Source organism: Agelaius phoeniceus, chromosome 28 (assembly GCF_051311805.1).
Source record: "Agelaius phoeniceus isolate bAgePho1 chromosome 28, bAgePho1.hap1, whole genome shotgun sequence".
In the NCBI taxonomy this organism is placed as follows: domain Eukaryota; kingdom Metazoa; phylum Chordata; class Aves; order Passeriformes; family Icteridae; genus Agelaius; species Agelaius phoeniceus.
Genome location: NC_135292.1, coordinates 4,636,442 through 4,652,784, shown reverse-complemented (window position 1 = coordinate 4,652,784; position 16,343 = coordinate 4,636,442). Strand labels below are relative to the sequence as shown.

At 49.9% G+C, this 16,343-nt stretch overlaps 1 protein-coding gene across 1 annotated transcript in view; it reads left to right on the top strand.

Annotated features, from left to right (window-relative positions):
* The window catches only part of LOC143696082 (uncharacterized), a 164,561-nt gene that overhangs the window by 75,689 nt on the left and 72,529 nt on the right, over nucleotides 1–16,343 (top strand). Inside the window, exon 2 of the mRNA XM_077191287.1 lies at nucleotides 12,289–12,979. Coding sequence (XP_077047402.1) covers nucleotides 12,298–12,979 — 682 coding nt within the window. The 5' untranslated portion in view covers nucleotides 12,289–12,297. The remainder of the gene's footprint in view (nucleotides 1–12,288; nucleotides 12,980–16,343) is intronic.

Sequence of the window (16,343 nt, the reverse complement as noted above, 5' to 3'; positions counted from 1 at the left end):
TTCAGCGGTTCGTATGGCTGCTTCTGTGGTGAGGAGTACTTGGAACGGTCCTTCCCACCTTGGAGTCAAGGGGTTTTCTTTCCAGCTTTTCACGAGCACCCAATCTCCTGGCTGTACCTGGTGTAAGATAAAATCTAAAGGAGGCCGTTGTGCTAACATACCCTTTTCCCATAATGCCTTTCTGTACTTTGTCAATTTCACCAAATATTTTTGCGTACATGTGTCATTAATGACAGGATGTTCGTTAGGATTTTCTAGGTTATACGGCATCCCATACATCATTTCAAAGGGTGATACCCCTAAATCAGCTCTAGGTCTTGTTCTTATATTTAGCAACGCTAGAGGAATACATTTAACCCAGGTCAAATTGGTTTCTGCTACCAGTTTGGTCAATTGCTTTTTTATTTCCCCATTCATTCGTTCAACTCGTCCAGAGCTCTGGGGATGCCAGGGGGCATGTTGTTCCCACCGTATGCCCAGAGCTGTTGCTAAGTTTTGGGTAACTTGGGAAATAAAATGCGGCCCTCTATCTGAGTCAATGACTTCTGGGACCCCGTATCTCGGGATTATCTCTTCCATCAATATTTTCGTAACTACTTTGGCTGTTTCTCTTACGGTTGGGAAGGCTTCCACAAAATGTGTTAGGTGGTCCACCAAGACCAAGAAATATTTGGTTCTCCCTACTTTGGGGAGCTCGGTGAAATCTATCTGAATGTGGGAGAAAGGCCTTTTCACTAGCGGTCGGCCTCCCTCCGGTAATTTTCTCAAATTTTTTCTATTTACTTGTAAGCAAATTAGGCATCCTCTGGTTACTTGTTTGGCAATGTCCCAGATTCCCACACTCACATACTTTGCAGCAAAATAATCTACCAATCCCTGTGATCCCCAATGTGTTTTTTGATGTATCTTAGTCAGTAATCTATGTGCCAATGCTCTAGGTATTATTTCTCTGCCATCTGCTAATTTCCATGCTCCTTGTGCATCCCTTTTAGCTCCTAGTTTTTGTATTTTATTCTCTTCCTCTTTATTAAACTTGATGTCGGGGTCAGGTTCTGGCGTTTGGGAGTGTTCTATGTTTTCCTGCAAAGTGAGGAGTCTCAGGGCAGCCCGTTTAGCCTCCTGGTCAGCTGCATTATTTCCCCTACTTCTCAAATCCAGTCCTTTCTGGTGACCTTTCAGGTGAACTATAGCTATTTTTCGGGGTTTTCGTAGGGCACTGAGCACGTCTAATATTAATTTACGGTGAACTAAATCTTTCCCTTGTGAATTTATTAGTCCTCTTTCCTCCCATATTTTGCCAAATGTATGGACTACCCCATAGCTATATTTCGAGTCCGTCAAAATAGTCCCATCTTTTCCTGTTAACCATTCCAGGGCTCGTAGTACAGCATATAGTTCACATGCTTGGGCGGACCAGGATCCACTAAGGGGTCCCGATTCTATCACTTCCAGGTTGGGTCCCCTTATTATAGCATATCCTGATTTTCTCCTTCCCTCAACTACTCTGGAGGATCCATCCACAAACAGTCTTTCTCCTTTTTCCAATTCTTCTTCTTCCAAATCTGGTCTGATTTTTGTCTGTTCTTCTATAGTCACTATACAATCATGTGTTAGTGCTTCTTCTGGTCCTCCATATAAGAAGGAAGCTGGATTTTGGATATTAGTAGTTTCTAGAGTTAAATTTGGAGCCTCAATTAATATTCCTTCATATTTTAGAAGCCTTGCGTCTGAGATCCATTTTTCAGCCTTTTGCTGTAAGACTCCCCGTATGTTATGGGGGGACAGCACTTTCAGGCTGCTATTAAATGTAATTTTCCGGGCTTCTTCTACCAAAAGAGCACATCCTACAATTGCTTGTAAGCACATAGGCCATCCTCTGCTTACTGGGTCCAAGATCTTTGATAGATAAGCCACCGGTTTCCTTTTCTCTGCCCATTCTTGAGTAAGGACCCCATATGCGACCCCCTTGTCTACGTTTATGAACAAAAAGAAGGGTCTATTAGTATTAGGTAAACTTAATACCGGGGCATGGATTAGGCTCTCTTTAAGCTCTTGCAGCCTTTCGGTGTCCTCCTGATCCCATTTTAGGAGTCCCTCTTGAGTAAGTTTCTGATACAAGAAAGTCGCCTTACTACTGTAGTTTTCAATCCATTGTCGACAATAACCAGTTAGTCCAAGTATTTGCCTGATTTGTCTCTTATTTCTTGGAATTGGTAATGCTAAAATCGCCTGTATTCGTTCGGGGTCTATTCTCTTCTCTCCTTTCTTTAGATAATGGCCTAGGTATTTTACTTCTTCTTTGACAAATTGTAGTTTTGCCTTGGAGACTTTCAATCCCTTTAATCCTAAAAAGTTCAATAACTTAATACTTTCTTTCCGTACATTCTCTTCCTGCTGCCCCGCCAGGAGTAGATCATCTACGTATTGGATTAATGTAACCCCTGGCCCCACTTGGTAATCCTGTAAAATTTGCTCTAAAGCCTGCCTGAAGAGATTAGGGGACTCAGTGAATCCTTGAGGGAGTACCGTCCATCTTAATTGTTGTCTCCTTCCCGTATCGGGGTCTTCCCATTCAAATGCAAAATAATCCCGGCTTTCTTTAGCCAAAGGGCATGCCCAAAAGGCATCTTTGAAATCTATAACACTGTACCATAAATTCTCAGGCCCCAGTTTAGTCAAGAGGGTATAAGGATTTGCCACCACCGGGAACCGGGCTACAGTTCGCTTGTTTATTTCCCTTAAATCATGCACCAATCGATAGGTGCCGTTTGGCTTTTTAACTGGTAGGATGGGAGTATTGAATGGAGACATGCAGGGTTCTAACAATCCATTATTCAACAACCTTTCTATTTCTGGTTTTAATCCTCGTCTCCCTTCTGGGGATAATGGGTATTGCTTAATTCGGACGGGGACATCCGGATTTTTGATAGTTACCGAAAATGGAGTGATTTTTAGCTGTCCCACGCTCTCAGGCGTGTACCAGACTTCGGGGTTAATTTGCTTTTCATCTTCTACCCTTAAAGGGCATAATTTAATTTTTAATTCCTTATTATCTACACCTATACTAATCCCTAATTCTATAATCATGTCTCGCCCGAGCAGATTATAATCTGACTTGGGTACCAATAATAGATTTCCCATCCCTATTTTGGATCCTGATTCTATAGTCACATTTTTTATGATTTGTACTTCAAAAGGTTCCCCTTTTGCCCCTATGACAGTGGCAGTTTCTTTAGAGATGGTACATCCTTTTGGTAGGTTCTGTACCATGGATCTTTCTGCCCCCGTATCTACCAAGAATTCCATTTCTTGGTTGTGGGGACCCACTTTAAGTTTTATCAAGGGCTCTTTATGATTTTTCCGGGTCCCCACCAAATAGAGCCCCTGACCCCCCTAGTCCATTTGGAACTGCTTCTCGTCTCTGATTCGGACTCTACATTCTCGCTTAAAATGCCCTTTTTTTCCGCAATAAAAACACACCTTCACCCCTTCTGACTCCCCTATACTTTTCTCTTTTTGTTCATTCGAACCTCCCTTTCGCCCTTCTCTTTGGTACCTCCCCCCACCTGTTGCTGCGACCATCAACCTTACTTGTCTGCGGTCTCTTTCGTCGTCCCTACGGACATATACTTTCTGTGCCTCCCTAAGCAGTTCATCCAGCCCCCTGTCCTGCCAGTCCTCTAACTTCTGGATTTTCTTCTTTATGTCGTCCCACGATTTTAAAACGAAATGGACTTTCAGCATTGACTGTGAAGTTTGGCTATCGGGGTCCATTCTGGAGTACAATCGTAAGTTCCGCCGTAATCTCTCGAGCCATTCCGTAGGCGACTCGTCCTTCTTTTGCCTATCGTTGAATGCCCGATCTATATTTTGCCCCCTCAGGACTGAGTCCCTAATCCCCTGAATAATTATGGTCCTTAAATCCTGCATATGTGTTCTATGTGCCGCATTTTGGTGGTCCCAATGGGGGTTCTGTAGGGGCCATTTAGCGTCCGCAGCCGGGCCTTGGACATGCTGCGTGTCCCAAATACGCATTCCTTCCCTTCTTATCATATTCTGTTCTTCAGTAGAGAACAGAATGCCCAAAATGGTCTGCATTTCTTCCCAGGTATAGATGTTTGGTCCTAAGAACTGGTCGACCCTCTCGGCTACCCCAAAAGGGTCCTCTAATAAATGTCCCATGTCCTTCTTAAAGTCTCGTACATCTGCCGAACTCAAGGGGACAGTAATAAATCCTATACCCGCCTGTGGTCCACCCATGGGCATCTCCCGTAGAGGGAATAGCCCCGTCTCAACCCTACTGCGGCTCCTTGTAATCGGGCCTTGGTAACCGGTTTGGTTAACCTCCCCTTGGTTACCCTCTTCATCATTGTTCGGTGCAGGTGGTTGTGGAGGTGGTGGGGCATTGGGTGCTAGCAGTGGGACATATGGGGGCGGTGCTATAATTAAGTCGCCCAAATGATTGTCCCTCTTCCCCTTTTTGTCCGGATCCCCTTTCCCTTCTCTTAATTGGAAAACATACACTTCGGGTCTTGCTACCCATATTTTGGCATAATCACTCTCCTCTTACGAGAAGGGCTCTTTAGAATTTACCCATAGGTTCAAGTCCTGTCGAACCCAGTCTTCAGATGATCCAAACACGGGCCAAAAAACTTTTTTGGAAATCTCTTTCCCACCCCATACTTCCATGCAATAATGTATCATTCTGGCCCTATCCTTAGTCTCGGTCTCCGGGTAATGCTTCCAATTACTAAGCATGAATCCTAGGGGGCTGTCCCTTGGAATGGGGGGGAGTTTGACTTGGGTTGGGGTCTTGCTTTTTCCCCTGCCCCATTCGTCCGGAGTGCCTTCTTTCACTCTCAAATTCCTTTCACTTCCCCTTTTTTGTGGCCCGAGCCCTCGCGGGTCTGCGGGAACCGCACTACTCAAGGGTCCGCACTCACTTGGAGAGTCCGGCTGCCGGCCCCCCTCTCATTCACACTTGTCCACCGCCACAGTCCGGGATCCCAACCCCGCCCGAACGGATTCCCTTTTATACTTACGCGTCCTGCGTCTTCGTCCGGACTCCGTGCACAGATTATTAAGGGGTTCACTGGTATAATTTGTCCCGTTTGCTTACTAGTATATATTTTAGGGTCGTCGGTGAGAGTGGCGGAGGTTCTCCCAGAGGGGCCACCCGGAAAGCACTGGATGAGGCGCCCCCCACTCTGGGTAGATCTTACCCGATCCAAACTCTCATCCGAGTCACGACACCAAATTGTTATAAAATTGACTCAAAATGAGTAATTTCCAATCAAAGAATTTATTAATTATTGAAGCAGTTATACTACGTAAGCAAAGGCTCAGCGCTGGGCGACAGGGGAGTCTCAGCTCCACCTACTGCCGCCCCAACTAGTTTCTGATTCAGTCCTTTTATCCTCTCCATCCTTCAGGAGTCCATGTTATCTCGGAGTTCTCTGCGCCTGTGCTGGTTGTTGCTAGGGGGTCATCCTTCTGTCTCCTGGTGGTCAGTGATAAAGGCTGTGGAGTCTTCCTCAGCCGCGTCTTCTTCACCCTATGTCCTTATTTGGTGACTTCTCCGTGGAAAATTACCAAAATCTTATGATTAACGCAATATGTGCCCTATCAAGCTTAAGCAGGCAAATGTCCTGCCTTGCAAACTGTTTATCTGCCCCTGCCCCTTCCCCAGCTTTTCCCTGGTCGTTATCTCTGTGAGTTATCTGCTTGTACCATTTGTCAGCGGGAAAGGTTTCCCTGCTGGCTGTTTATCTGCCCCTGCCCTTTCCCCAGCCTTTCCCTGGTCGTTATTTCTGTGAGTTATCTGTTTGTACCATTTGCTGGGTGGGACTATGTGTGGGCTCCTGCAACCCCTTCCCTGGTATCCTTGTAGCTCATATCTCATGAAGTAGTACAGAAATAGTCAGCAGACAACTCTTGTAACACACTGGTCTCTTTTTCATGACGAACAAAATGTAGTCCCTCATCTCAATTCCCCCCCATTTATTTATAGTGAAGTTTTCCCAACATTCTCCATTTGCTGTTTCCCTTTGCAGCTTCACCCTGCTTTTTTTAAAAAAAGTATTAACTATTTAAGAGTTAAAAGTATCACGGTTAAAGTTCTTCAATTTTGCAAAATGCAACATAAAGGCGAACATGGAAAAAACCTGACCAAAAATTGATTCTCACCCTTCTGTCCCAAACCTACCTGACAATATAAAGTAGGATTATTATAAAAAATGTTTCTCATGTTGTAATCTTATCACTGAAACTGTAGGGAAAACAAAAACTCTCCAAGAATCTCTTTAGTGTGAGAGAGTCAAGGCATTGCTTGGTTCTGGCCAGGATGTGCAACAGAAATACTTTCATCCACACATAGCCCGGCTGTGCAGAAAACATCATTCCATGACATGTCAGTTTTACTCGATTTTTCCTAAACTTTACGTAGTCTGAACCAATCTAAATCCACTGCTTTAATGTTCATTGCTTCCAAGTCGTGTAAGTTTTTAGTGTTTGGTTTCCTATTAGACTCGGATTTCTTCCCCTCTGCTGTGAATTCCGCCCACACTCCTGGATTTCCTTCTCAGCCTTTTCCAGACCAGGTGTCTCCAGCTGTGCGGGGGCAGTGTCTGGGGTAGCTGTTGGTTGCTGTTTGCTGCGGGGCGTTGATGTTTTGTTGCTGGTCGTTATCTCTGTGGGTGTCTTTTGGGCTATTCCCAGTCTGTTCGGATGTTAAACCCGTCTCCATTGAGTGGTGGAGATGAGTTTAACATCCGAACAGACTGGGAACCCCTTAAATAAAACCTTTAAAATTTCTTTCCCAAAGGCAAACCTTTGAGTAGAGAAACCTTTCTGAGCAGAGAAATAAGATTTAAAAGAAGCAGGATGGGTACATTTTGCAGCAGTGCAGTCGCAGGCAGCCCAGAGTGTGGGTGTGAGTGAGCCCCAGGGTGGAATTGTGCCGCGGTGCTCCCCAGCAGCTGTGGCAGTGCAGGCCCAGCCAGCGCTGGAGCTGCAGCAGCGGCAGCGAGGCTTGGCCGCAGTGGCTGGAGGTGCCAGGGGAGGGTGGCCAGGATTCCCGAGGGTTTGAGCAGAGGATCTGTGGGCAGGCCCAGGGGCTTGGCCCGCTGTGGAGCCCTGGCTGCTGCTGCGTTGCCTTCAGGGCAGGCTCAGGGCGGCTCCCATGGTCCTGCTGCAGGCGGGAAGTGCAAATCTCCGGGGCTTCAGAGCCCCTGAGGCCAGGCTGAGGGGTCCCCCGTGCTCAGCTGTGCTGGCGGCTGTTTCTGGCCTCAGGGACACTTGGCGTGGGCCCCTTGGCCACCAGTGGTGCTGCTTTGCACTCCTTAGGCAGGAGCCGATGGCCTGGCTGCGTGTTGGCAACAGCAAAGTCCCAGGGCAGGCTCTGTGCCAGCCCAGCTTCCTGGGGGAGAGATTCCACAGGAGACAGGATCCTGGCTACAGCCTGCCTTACATTTACATCCCTTATTTCCACCCTGCACTAGGTGGAGAATTGCCCAGGTAAGGAATTCCAGACATGAATTCCAAGGGAGATAATTGAATATCTGCCTTGGGTCTGGCTCTTTTTCTTGCCAAGGCCAATGGCAAAAGCTGTACCCATGGCATCTTGGTTTCCATCTCCGGCTTCCAAAGGTGTTTCTTTATTTCCCCATTCATTCTTTCTACCCAACCCGAGCTCTGGGCTTGCCAGGGGTTATGGAGGTCCCATTGTATTCCTAAAGCTGCCATAACCCCCTGAAGGGTCTTTCCTGTAAAATGAGTTCCCCATCTGAATCTATTGCTTCCACAATCCATTATCTTTGAATTATTTGTTTTAGCAATAGGTTAATAAGTGATCCAGTGATTGCTGAAGCAGTCAGAATTGCTTTTGCCCCCCTGTTAGGTGCCATGGTGTCAGCAGAAGATATTGAAGCCTTCCTGCTCAGGGCATTTCAGTGCCAGGCTCTTACAAGCACCCACAGCTCCTTGGGTTGAGCTGAGCATGGGCCGGTGACCTGCGCTTTGTCTGATTCCCCTTCCTTAATAACAGCCTGTCTTGTAGGTCTTTTCCCTTCTGCTGCCCTTGCAGAGCCATCCACAAACACATTGTCTCCCTCAGGCCAGGGAATGTCCCATCAATCTCTCCCAGCCTGGCTCGGGAGCTCTGTCCCTTGAGTGCAGTCCTGGGTTCCTTGCCAGCCCCTCTCCAGGCTGTTCAAACAGGAGGCTGGGTTAAACCCTTGCCCTGTCCTCAGTTCTGAATCCTCCTGTGCCATTGAACAAGTTTCATACTGTAATCACCGAGCCCTGCTCATCCATTTAGAGGCTCTTTTGGTTGTCAAAGCTTTAACTTGATGCCAGACTTGAACTCTAGGAGATCCTCCTGTTGTCATCAGTTTTCAGCCTCTGCTCCCACGGAAGCTGTGGCTGCACAATTCTGCAGACAATGAGGCTGCTCTCTGGCCACTGGGTTAAACATTTTAGCACAAGAATTCCTTTGGCAAGACCCTGTTTAACGTCCACCTATAATTCAAATTCTTTTTCCCTGTCTGGAAGGCCCAGGCCACTCGCCTCAGTTAATCTTAATTTTAACACTTGAAAATTCTGTGTTTCCTCCTTGTGTCCATCCATCCAGTTTGTTGACTGGCAAGATAGGAGTGTTGTAGGGAGACACCCTTGGCTCCAATGCCCTGCCTTTAACAGGGACTCAATACCAGGCTGTGAGCCCTTCCTTCCCTCTCTTGGAACAGGGTATTGCTTGTCCTGGTTGCTTTAATTTGTAGAGGCTCCATATCTAATTTTCTGTACTTCCCTGGGACTGCCCACACTTCTGGGTTCACTTCAGCATAGGCCTTGTCAGACTTTTGACACAGAGGTACAACAGAACTAGCCTCTGTATCCCTTTTTACAGTATTAAAATCCAGCTCTCAAACTCCTTCCTAGTTAATTACAATCACAGGAAGAAGAAAAAGAAATTTATTTCAAACCTATCCCCCACAGCTTCTAATAGTGGTTGAACAAATCATACCTGCTCATCTTTCCCACTCATTCCCTTAAAAATTAAAATATTCTTTACTATTTTCCCCTTTAGGTCTAAGATTCAGAGCAGATTGAGAGGCCCCTGTGTCCATCAGAAAATGCCTCCTCTCAATGCAGACCCACCTGAATGTTCTCAAGGGCTCCAGTGTGGAGGGTCCCTGGTGTGATGGGAGCTGTGACAGCCCTGCCAATCCATGTCCATCACGGGCTGGACTTGCTGGTCCTGAGGGTGCTGCTGTCTCTGCTTGCAGTGTCCTTGTGCCCTGCAGCCGGAGCCCTGATTCCTTGCCAGGGGCTGTTTGGGTGGGCTGTGCCCTGCCGAGGAGGGCAATGCCTCTGCCGGGTGCTTGTGGCCGAGCCGTGCCCTGGGTGCTGGGGCCCCCTTGGGCCCTGGGGCTGATCCCTCAGGGGCTGTAGGAGCTCTGCCCTGGCCTTTGCCTTCAGCTTGGCCTTTTGCTGCTCCCTTCTTGCATTCACCTGCTGGGCCTTTGTGCCCAAGTGCTGCAGGGCCTTCTTCTGCCCCTCCTGCAGCCCCCCTCAGTGCCTGTGGGTGCTTGTCTTGCTTTACAAGACAGGTGTCTGCTTGGGAAGGCAGAAAAAGCCTCTCTTGGAATGGAGAATGCAAAGCCCCTCCCTCTTAATTTTTAGGATAGTGAAATCAAGGGGCTCTCAGGCAAAGATATGGGATTAGGAATAACGGTTCTTTACTAGTGTGTATAATATAATAATAGTAGTGTGTATCAACAGCTCCGGCAGTGACAACAAACAGAGCCCGGAGCCGGTCCCGGCCTTTCGGCCGCGGCGCTTTCCCCTTGGGTGCAGTTCCGGGCACGGCCGGCAGGGGCGCCGGTGGCTCCCGCGGGGCGGGGCAGCGCATCCCTGCCATGGGAACCTCTCTGAACGGCAATAGAGCAATCCCTTCATCTAACTCTTTCACTTTTTTACCTTCTGTAGCCTTTCTCCCGTGTTTTGAGAAAGAATTTGGAGAGGGCTGCCTTTTAACTGAGCTCCTAGTGTTTCGATAAGGTGCTTCCTGTAGAGAGAGGGATTTTCCCTGAACAGCAGGAGCTGTGGTTACCAAGGGGACGTAACTCAGAGCAGGAGGGGTCAGGGGAGGATATCCCGCCGAGGCTCGGTCGGAATGTGGGCAGGGTCTGCTGCCGGAATCGCCAGAGGGGGATCTTCCCGTGGAGGCCGAGCCGGAGCGTGGGCAGCCCCCACATGGCTTATGGCGGCTGATCCGGCAGCTCCCGGCAGAGAAAAGGCAGGTGGGAGACCCCGGCAGCAGCAGCGGCGCTGCCCAGCGCAGCTGGCACGGGCAGGGCAGCCGGGGATGGGATGGCTGGGACCCGCCCTCGGTGCGGTCGGCGCGGTGACCTCGGCCCACGCGGCAGGACAGAGCAACCCCATCTTGCCCAGCATGGCCGGCAGAGCGGCCGCGGGCCGGGCAGTGGGGCCAGGGCACACAAATTCACCGCCAGCGCCGGGGCAGGTGGAGCTGCCCTGGGCAGTGAGCCCGCACCTGGGATGGAAACCGGGGCAGGCGGAGCTGAGGCGGGCAGCGAGCCGGGACCCGGGACAGGCGCCTCGGCCGCCAACGGAGGGGGCAAGAGCTGCAGAGGATCCCACTCTCTTTCTGACTTTTCCTCTTGTTCCCCTCCCTTTCATTTCCCCTTTTTATTTTCTTGGTTTTTTCCTCGGGTGTTTCTGATACTTCAAAGATTTTTATTCTCCTAAAATCTCCTGTCTAACATATGGCATATTCTCTTTCTTCTAGATTAAATGGGTTTTTTTCCAAATAAATCCAGAACCTAACAAATCTAAACTTCTGCTTGGATATTTTGAAATGGTCGGCGAGCTAACTCATGACCTCCTAATGTTGTTTTTCTCATCACCTTTTTCTTTATCCTTTGGCAAATTAAGCATCTTTCAGTTACTTGCTTTGCTACACCAAAAATCCCAGTGCACCCAAAATTCCTTAAAAAATGATCACACAAAGCTTGAGTACGCCAGTGGGGTTTCTGATGCACGTCTTCTAATCTTTTCCTAGTAAGCACATTTTATTAAGTCATGTAGAAGTTTCTATTTCCCTGATTTATCTTGTTCATTTCCTATCTTGTTTAATTCTTTTTTCTCGGCTTCCCTAAACTTTGGAATTTCCAGTTTTTCCTCGTTTGGAGTTAATATTAACATAACTCTTTCAGCTCCATTTTCTGCTGCATCCTTAGCTTTGTGATCTGCCCCCAGTTTGCCCAGTTTGCCTCTCCTTTGGCCCGGGCCGGGTTCCCCCCGCCCGCAGCGGCTGGGAGCAGCCGAGAGCCCCGCGCTGCCCATGCCGACCTGGCCCGGCTCCATCGCCGCTGCTGCCGCGGGCTGCGAGGGCTGCGGGAACGGGGCACCGAGGGTGTGGCTGCTGCTGGGGGAGGAGGAGGAGGGAGGGAAGGGCAGGGATGGAGGGGGAGGAGGAGGCGGGGTAAGGGGGAGGAGGAGGAGAAGGAATGGAAGGGGCGGGATGGAAGAGGAGCAGGAGGTGGGGATAAGACAGGGGAGGAGGAGGAGGGGGGATGGAAGAGGAGGAGCGGGAGGAGAAAGAGCAGTGAAGGAGGCGGGGTTAGGGGGGAGGAGGAGAGGGAGGTGGAGATAGGACAGAGGAGGAGCGGGAGGAAGAGGAAGAGGAGGGACCAGGGCGGATCAAGGCTGAGCTGCGGGAGCCACGCGGTCTCGATCCGTGCCTGAATTCGCAGCCCCCACCTGTGGGATCATCGCCCCCCCCCCCCATGGCTCCGGTGAGCGGGGAGGGGGAGCCCGGCCCGGATATCCCGGGGGGTCCCTGGGTTGGGTTTTTGGGGGGATGTTTGGAGAACGAAGAAGTCCAAGGCTGAGCGGAAAAGGCCCCTCGGGGGGACATCGGGGGGTGGCGGTGGCGGCTGCCGGCAGAGGCAGCCTGGAGGAGCAGAGCCCTGTGTGCCCCAGGAGGCCAAAGTGGGGAGGCCAGAGAGGGGGGAGCGCCGCCATTGGCGGGAGCCTCAAGAGCCTGGAGAGGGGCAGGGGGGACTCCTTGGAGCCGCTGCAGCCCAGAGCAGAGAATGAGGGGAGAAGGGAGCCCGGGAGCCCAAAGAGCCCCGGCATCCCGAAATGGGGAGAGCCAAGAGGGGGCAGTGCGTCCCCAGAGACGGCCTGGGGGGATCTGGTTGCCCTTGCCTGTGGCACGGAGGCAAATCCCATGCTGTCCTTGTCCTTCCTCGCCCAGGGCAGGAGCTGAGCATGGAGAGCAGGGAGGACAAATGCCCGCGGCAGAACCTGGTGGCAGAGGCCGTTTTGAGCGGCTCCACGGCGCAGGAAGCCAACGGGGAGGAAAAGGCCCGGAGATGCCGCACGAGGAGGGGCTGCAAACGCAGATGGCGGGGATGTGAGGGGGAAAGAGCCAGCCTGGGCCGGGAAGGAGGCCGGAGATGGAGCCAGAGCTCGGAGCTGGTGCTCCATGAGCAGCTCCATGATGGGGAGAAGCCCCACATGTGCATGGAGTGTGGGAAGAGCTTCAGGTGGAACTCCGAGCTGATCAGGCACCAGAGGATCCACACTGGGGAGAGACCCTATGAGTGCTCCAAGTGTGGGAAGAGGTTTCAGACCAGCTCCAATCTCCTCCTGCACTATCAGAGTCACACAGAGGAGAGGCCATTCCAATGCCCCGACTGTGGGAAGGGATTCAAGCGCAACTCCGCCCTCGTCACCCATCGGCGCATCCACACAGGGGAGAGGCCCTACGAGTGTGATAAATGCCGGAAGAGTTTTCAGACCAGCTCCCATCTCCTCCAGCACTATCGGATTCACACGGATGAGAGGCCATTCCGCTGCCCCAGCTGTGGGAAGGGATTCAAGTACAACTCCCACCTCGTCCTTCACCGGCGCATCCACACCGGGGAGAGGCCCTACGAGTGTCCCCAGTGTGGGAAGAGCTTCTCCAGGAGCTCTCACTTGACCCAACACCAACGGAGGCACCGGTAAGGGAAGCCCTGCGAGTGCCCCGAGTGCGGGAAGAGCTTCGTGCGCTGCTGCAGCTCCATCCCCCACTGGAGGAGGCACTTTGGGCACAGCCCTGGTCACTCACATTCCCTGTGATCCATGTTGGGAACACACCTACCTGCTTCTCCTTTGTTTGGCCTGAATTTTTTTCTCTTCTCCATCTCTCTCTACTCCAAAAGCCAAGAGGGATCTATCTGTCACCTCAAAACCACTCAAATCCCTCTGAAAATAACTGAATTTTAACCCAAAAAGGCTCAATCCTACCTTCAATTCCTTGTTCCCTCCTCAAAAAAACTCAATCCCATGCTAAACTCTCCATTCCACAGCCACCAGGGTATAATGGGGTTGGAAGGAGATTGGGAGAAGTGGGATCCCAATTTTGAGCAGTGGGATGGGGATTGTGTGGGCCTGGGTGTGTAGGATGTATTTGATAGCAAATAAAACTTTCCGAGTTACTGATTCTGTCCCGTTCATTTTCAGTCAGTTCTGTTTGCAGAGTGCCACCTTCTCAGCTGATTCAATTCCTATAAAATTCCCATTTTTTAAATCATCTAACCCAAACAATCCAAAACCCAATATTGAAATAAAACCACCCACACACAATTTTTTAAAAATAATTTTAATTTTTCAAGAGTACTTTAGGATGTTATTAAAGTTTAATTGTTTGGTTGAAATGTCTGAGAAATTATAGTGGTGTTTGGTTTTGTGTTTAGTATATTTGTAATATGAATTGTTTAACTAAGAGGTGTTAGATTGCCTGTTTTTTTCTTTAGATTTTTTTATCTAAAGTACATTAGTCATCGAGTTAAAATTTTCAAAAGATATTTCTTGATATATAATTTGTTTATTTATATGCATTGGTAATATTATAGTAATAGTTATTTTTGGTTTGAGTTAAATCATAGTTGGAGTATTGTAAAGAAGAGTTGAGATTTTTTTTAATAATTTATTTAATTTCAATTATTATTTCTTTGTTTATAGTTTTATTGCAATTTGTTGCGGGGATAGGAAGGAAGTTCAAGGGCAGGAACATTTTTTCCTGGCTGGGAACTGGAATTCCAGACCCAGGGAGTGTGTGCAGGACCCCACAGACTGGGATCAAAGATGGGCTTGGATCAAATATGGGCTGGGATCACCTGGACTGGGATCAAATATGGGCTTGGATCCTTTGGATTGGGGCTGCACAGGCTGGGACCATATGGATCAGGACCACACAGACTGAGATCAACTGGACTGGGATCAAATATGGACTGGGACTGTTTCTGAAAGTAACTTTGTTATGTAGTTTTTATTTCTGTTATTAATCAGTGAAATAGCTGCTTGTGTTAAACTGCCTGCTTGGATGGGATAACATCCAGTGCACCCAGGATGAGGACACCTGTACAGATCTGCCAACTATCAGCACTCCCCGTCTGAAGGCAGAGTGCACCAAGGCCCAAAACCTGGAGGTGATAAAGAGAAGGAGCCAAAACCACAGCCAAGAAACACACATGCTCTGAAAAGGCAGACCCAGGGAGGGGCCATGTAAAATCATTCCTGGAATATGTAAAGTAGTTGATGGATATGCATGAGGCTCTATGAATATGCACCAGGCTGATGTAAGGGGAAAGGTATTTCAGGGCGATGCTGATTCCTTGGTTGTGGCTTTAGTCCATTCTTATCACCTCCAGTTTTTGGGCTTTGGTTCACTCTGACTCTGAGAAATTGAGGTTTTGGGATTTTTAGTATGTTGTGGATGGAAGCAAAATGGAGGGCACAGTATTTCGTCCTGGGTTTCTTCTTCATGCTTCTTCCTTCTTCTTCATGAGTTTGGGTGGCTTTTTGTATTTGGGCAGAAATTCCACATTGCAGGCTCTTTGGGATCAGTTATTGGCTTAAAAGGGAAAATAATCTAGGTGTCAGTTCCTAATTGGATAGTTTAGTCTTAAAAGACCTTGGAACAAGAGATTGTTGGCCATTTTGTGCCTTCTAATGAAAAGCTGCTGAACTCCCAGTAATGAGGCTGTTTTACTGATAAGAAATAATAAACACTTGAGTCTGAACATGAATTACTGTCTCAAGTGCCTTCAATCCAGAGCCAGTGAAACCAACAACTGGTACCCCACAGCTTGAGGTAGTGCCAAGGCAGAACTTGTCCATGCTCTTTTCCCCTGGTGATTTTCTACTCCCGTCCAGACTCTGATAGCAAAGCCGTGCTGGTGACAAAAGATTGACCTTGGCATCCTGGGGCACTTTCTGGGTGGGTGTTTGAATCTGCTTTTCCAGGCCTCGGGCTGAGCAGGGTGAGGCCGAGGCCTGGGCCCCTCCAGGCGGCGCCGGGAGCGCCCGGGGCAGCGGCGAGGGGCGGCCCTGAGGGGCGGCACAGGGGGCATTTCCCCCGAGCGGGCGGGCGGGCGGGCGGCGGGGAAAGGCGCCCTGGGCACAAGGGCAGGCACAAGGGCCCCGGCTCTCTGCAGTGCGGGCGGCCCAGCGCCAATCGCTGCTCCCGGAGCCGCTGCCAGGGCCGGGTCTCCTCCCCGCCGCTGACCCTGCACCTGCAGCGCTGCCTCCGCCTCTGCCGGGCTCCCCGGCACGGACGGCAAGGACGTGGACACGCTGCAGCAGGGGCCCAGCAGGGACACCCAGATGGTGCCGGGGCTGCAGCTCCTCTCCTGCAAGGAAAGGCTGACACAGCTCGGCTTCTTCAGCCTGGGAAAGAGACCCAGCCTTGATCCAGCTGCGGCCTTCCAGTACCTGAGGGCAACACACAAGAAAGCTGGACAGGGACTTTGTACGAGGGCAGGCAAGGACAGGACAAGGGAGCATGGATCCAAATGGAGAGAGATTAGGTTTAGGTAAGGGATTCAGAAAAAAGACTCTCCTGGAACAGGTTGCCCAGAGAAGGTGGGCATGTCCCGTCCCTGACAGTGTTCAAGGCCAGGCTGCATGGAGCTCTAGACAAGCCGGTCTAGTGCAAGGGGTCCCCAGCCACAGCAGGGGGGTTGCAGCCATGGGATTTTCCAGATCCCTTCTAAGCCAAACCATGCCACGACTCCATGATTCTGGGATACTTCCCCTCCTCATCCTCTGGCAGAAAAAGAAACCTGGCCCCAAGTTCCACACTGCAGACCATGTCTTTTGGCAGCCTGCAACTGTGTCAACAGAGACAGAGATGACATTACTGACACGATTTCCCTTTTCTACTTGAAAAGTAAATGCTCTGCTCCAGTCCACTCTGGCAAAATTGTCAGAAGAGGCAATTGTTCCCCATGAAAAGCTTGGTCTCATGCAAAGAAGAAAGAAGCCAG